The sequence below is a fragment of the Phanerochaete carnosa genome, assembly GCF_000300595.1.
Source record: "Phanerochaete carnosa HHB-10118-sp unplaced genomic scaffold PHACAscaffold_283, whole genome shotgun sequence".
Taxonomy (NCBI): domain Eukaryota; kingdom Fungi; phylum Basidiomycota; class Agaricomycetes; order Polyporales; family Phanerochaetaceae; genus Phanerochaete; species Phanerochaete carnosa.
Genome location: NW_006767910.1, coordinates 72 through 4,783, shown reverse-complemented (window position 1 = coordinate 4,783; position 4,712 = coordinate 72). Strand labels below are relative to the sequence as shown.

The 4,712-nt window shown below is 45.1% G+C and overlaps 1 protein-coding gene across 1 annotated transcript; it reads right to left on the bottom strand.

The window, feature by feature from the left end:
• Nucleotides 1–3,548: 3,548 nt before the first annotated feature.
• On the bottom strand, nucleotides 3,549–3,914 carry PHACADRAFT_202424 (uncharacterized protein; the record flags this gene model as incomplete). The annotated part of the gene is made up of 1 exon (XM_007402622.1): nucleotides 3,549–3,914. The coding sequence occupies one exon, from the start codon at nucleotides 3,912–3,914 to the stop codon at nucleotides 3,549–3,551; it is 366 nt and encodes a 121-aa protein (XP_007402684.1).
• Between the last annotated feature and the right edge of the window lie 798 nt (nucleotides 3,915–4,712).

Genomic DNA, 4,712 nt, shown 5'->3' with positions numbered 1-4,712 from the left:
CTATAATACCACTTTTCCACCTTAAAGTCTTAGCCATAACATCAGAATATGCCTTTGTACAATTGCATTCCATTGCTTTGATACATAATAATTGGCTAAAATATAGGACTTTGGGCAGCTAAGACACTGATGTGGCTAAGACACCAGCATGGCTAAGACATTGAGGCATTGAATATTTGCCATTGATTCCACTTGAGTATAATTCATCTACTCAGGTGTCTGAGCCACACTGGTGTCTGAGCCACACTGGTGTCTGAGCCACACTGGTGTCTGAGCCACACTGGTGTCTTAGCCACACTGGTGCTTTAACCATGCCATTAGAATATACATATGTACAATAAGCAGAATCGATAGCAGATATTTAATATTTCAATGTTTTAGCCATGCTGGTGTCTTAGCCACACCAGTGTCTTAGCCATAACATCAGAATACACCTTTGTACAATTACATTTCATTGCTTTAATACCTAACAAGAGGCCGCTTCGCTGCACTCCGTGACTGCTGTCCTTGTGGATGTGGTTCTGCAGGCGGGAAATTTAAGCTCAAAATTTTTGATTTCACTTGCTGTTTCGATTTCAGAGCTGCAGCATAGCCGCGCTGCATGCGGCATAAGCAAAGGAGAGCAAAAGCAGCGATTGGGCCCAATCAAGGAGAATGACAAAATAGGGGCCGTCGAAAGGTATATAAAGTGAGGGATGGGAGAGGGGGGCCTCTGGAGCAAGTAAAACAGGGATAAAAAAAATTGTTTCTTACTTTGAGGGCATCTGCGTAATAGTATAGTAATAATTGGCTAATATGACTTTGGGCAGCTAAGACTAAGGTGGAAAAGTGGTATTATAGGCCAATTCCAACCCAATGTTTGCAAGGTCTTATGCCTTAGTGGTATAGTGCACCGTGGTTACTTTCAGGCTGTGGGTTTGATTCCTGCCTGTGCCATTTTTTGGGCTTTTCAGTGTCTTAGCCACTTATAGGCGCTAAGGCTCCAACTGTTTTATTTGTTTACTGTGTATAAATGTTTATTACTGTTTACCATTTCCGTGTGTGTCAATGAACTCATGTAAACTTGGTGTAAGCATTTATACACAGTAAACATACAGTTTCCTCTTGTTGTTTATAAAGGGTTTTAGTGTTGTACATTCATAGTCTTGCTAACAGACTTGACCTTTATTGGGCTGAAGAGTGCATTGTACCGCCTGTGCATCGTCCTCAGGCAGCCTCTTTGAACCCCCAAGCCCGACGCACTGTATCAAGTGCCTATGCCCTGAGACTTACTGGGAGTAATGGTAGTCATGATCCTAACTTGTTTTGAGCACAGTCTGAAGGCAAACATTATAAATATAATATAACATGTATTTATTGATTGCTCCTCTACATATAGTTTACTGTGGGCACTGGCAGCCTACCTGCGAGAGTGCAGTATGCAGGAATGTCATGAGCCCATACTTCATTCAAGAGGAACAATATTAATATTAGTTCAACCTCATTGAGTGATGACAGTACCACATGCAATACTAAGGCAGATTGACTCTAAAAAAAGGGCTATCAGAGGTCTGCACCCATGCGGCAGTCTTCTCTAGGCCAGCTCTTGAAGTCTTAGCGCGAGAGTATGTTGTGCCACCCCCGAAGTGCCAGGCTAACACTTGCATAGGTTATCAGCCCACTTCTCAACGACAAGGTCAATGATAGGACATGCCAACCTTCTAAAGGCAGAACTGCGAGCTTCTTACAAGCCCCACGGACGCCTTCATAGGTCTTACCCTCGTAGTACAGTGCTGCCTGGCAATACCGCTCCCGCAGCTTGTAATTGCCAGTGTTTGTCCTCTCACAACCTCCACTGGCCGATCAAGACTATTTGTGCACCTGCAATCTGCGTACCATGCGTAGAGGACACCAGTGGGCCATAGGAATGACCATAGCACAATGCTTGAGGTATGGAGTGTTCAGATGCTGCCTGATGGCCGGTCCGTGCTCGGGATGTGATGCACGCATTGCTCCTTCCCTGTACGCATGAGTAGGTGCACTATCTATACACGTCCGAGTTAGGCCTAGTGTTTGGGACATCAATATTGTAAGTAGGAAGCTGCGGCCTCGCTTTTCTCTTGTGCATCAAGCAAGCACCTTGCGTTGCTCAAGCACTGACACTTGTACCTCTCTTTTCAGGCTCAAGTAGAGCAGTAGGCTCACACAGGTTTCTCAGAGGCTAATCTGGCGCAATCCACTAGAGTGGGTTAGATCCCTGTAATAACTGTTTGTTTACTGTTTATAAACTATTTATAAACATTTACAACTGTTTACTGTGTGTTGAGAAAAAAATTTTACACGTAAACTAAACGGTTGGAGCCTTAATGGGCGCTTCTGGGTGGCTAGTCCGGTGTAACTTAATAAGTTCCCGTGTCTAGGCTGCTGAACTGAATCAGCTCCAAGAGCTCAGCAATGTGCTTCCCATCATTCCCATGCAGAAGTGGGTTACTAGGCTCAGAGAGCATGCAGCGAACTTGGCAGCTGAGGACCTCTTCTAGATTGTCAGCTTTTTCTCTTTCTCAACGTGACAATAGTCTCACGCTCTGTTCAGTCAGCCCGCAGTCAAGATCATGGACCTTTCTCTCTCCCTCGCTCACCCAGCGCAGGGTGGCGCAGACACTGGTGTACTGAAGGTGTGGTATACGTCGTGTATGATACCTCAGAAATCCTGTGATCTAGCCCAGCAACGCGCAGTATTCAGCCATGTCAGAGGAATGTGCACGCTTAAGTGTGTTACTGGAGGACAAAGAGGTTTGTAATGTAGGCTGGTATGAGTGCAGCACTAGTTAAATCGATCATAGAAAGGCGAGACAAGATCTGATAGAGCATTCGTCCACTTTCTCTCACTACACAGTGGCATCGATAATCTGCATTCACAGAAACATTAAAGAAAGTAAGCTTAACATGTGTTTGTTATGGCGATCTAACTGTGGCAAAGCCCGCGCTGGCAACAAAGTGAACCTTTGGATGGGATAAGGCTGGCGATGAAAATAATGCTTAAGTGATTCAGCATGCGCAAGTTCTCTCCGATACAAGCAAAAGTTGTTGGAAGGAGGTGCCCACAAAAGATCAGCACTCTCTCAAAAATGAAGCTACTGTGGCGGAAGAAATTGCCGGCTGGCGTAATTTGCTGAGATAATTTAGTATATATCTCATTTACAAAACCAGTGTATCCAAACGTGTATCCAAACCCTGACAGCCACAGAGAGCTGATGATCTTGGGATACAGAGCTTTGCGGCTTACAGAGCATCGCGAGGCTCTGACGTCTTTCCCTGACACATGTCAGCACTATTTTAGAGGGCATAAAACAAAGATAGATCACCTGGTACTCTATCTGGATACATCCAAGGCCAGTGTTGACCCAGCTCTCTTCATCTATATGCACACTGTCGTCGAGTGATCTCGTTGTCGTTGTCGCACTGTGCGCGCCATTGAAGTCCAAGGCGTGGATAGTACTGACGACGCCGCGGGAATCCACGTTTCCCGGCTGGCCCTTAGTTGTTATGAAACTGTGCAGGTTGCCGGGTCAGAGGTACAGCGTGTTGCGCCCACCGATGCTGCGGATGCGGCTGTTGAAGAGCGCGAAGAGCGAGTTGCTGTATAGCTTTGCGAGCATCAGCGCGATGCAGCCGTAGTACAAATCATGCAGAAAAGTGAGGAAGAGCGTCAAGTCGATGGTCGCCGCGATGGCTATGCGCGGTGAAAGTAGAATAATGTAAGCGAGGGCATCGGCGATAGTGAAGGGGTGCACACCTGTCAGCATGCCTGTCCCTATAATAAGCCGCACTAGCTTCATCATGATAGTGTGTGTCGCGGGCATCTTCCTGTCCTTTGTCAGAAGCTGCTCATACACCAGCATCAGTGCATCTGCCAATGGAAGTGCAGACGGCATTGGTAACTTGCAATGAATGTCATGCATCCTGCAATGATCACGTCACATAATGCACTACCTCCAAGCCATATCTATAATGCAGCAATATGAGCAGAGCTGCTCTGATGATAGTTAGAGATATGAGAGGCAGCGTACTGCAATGCTGACAAATTGAAATGCTTTGGTTGTCAGGTTGGTGAAATTGCCAATCTTGAAGGCATGGCCACCTTGAGTGATCGCAAAGCCTCCCTGTAACAGCGCAATCTGAAGCACATCCAACATCAGGTAAAATGCTGTCATAGTTCTGACGCGTACTGCAGAGATACCGAAGCCCAGTACCCTCGAGCCCAAAAGAACGTTGATGCGGTGTCATGCACCATAACTATAAGTATAGGAAAACTAAAGGAATAATAGGTATTCAAATCAAAAAGAAACTGCTTACTCAGAGCTGCAAAGTAAGCATAAACACTCAAGCTTACTAAAAGTGAATCAATGACTAATAATATGACTCAGCTTCTTAGTAATCTAGAAACTATGCTTAGTAAAGGTCTATGCTCAACAGCTATGAATTACCAAAATATAGTAATACTCTAACAAACATTAGTAATAGCTTACCAATACATTAGTAAAACAGACAGAAGGCTGACTAATACAGACAAAATGCTTACTAATAAAAGTAGAAGTAGCTTAGTAATTACAGTAGAATAGAAGAGCCAGTTTTGCTATTGGCTAAGGAACAACAGGCTGAAAGGTATAAATAGGAGAGGTTCTCTGAGAGCAAAAAGGACACGAACACACCAACCCACCAAGCACCACACA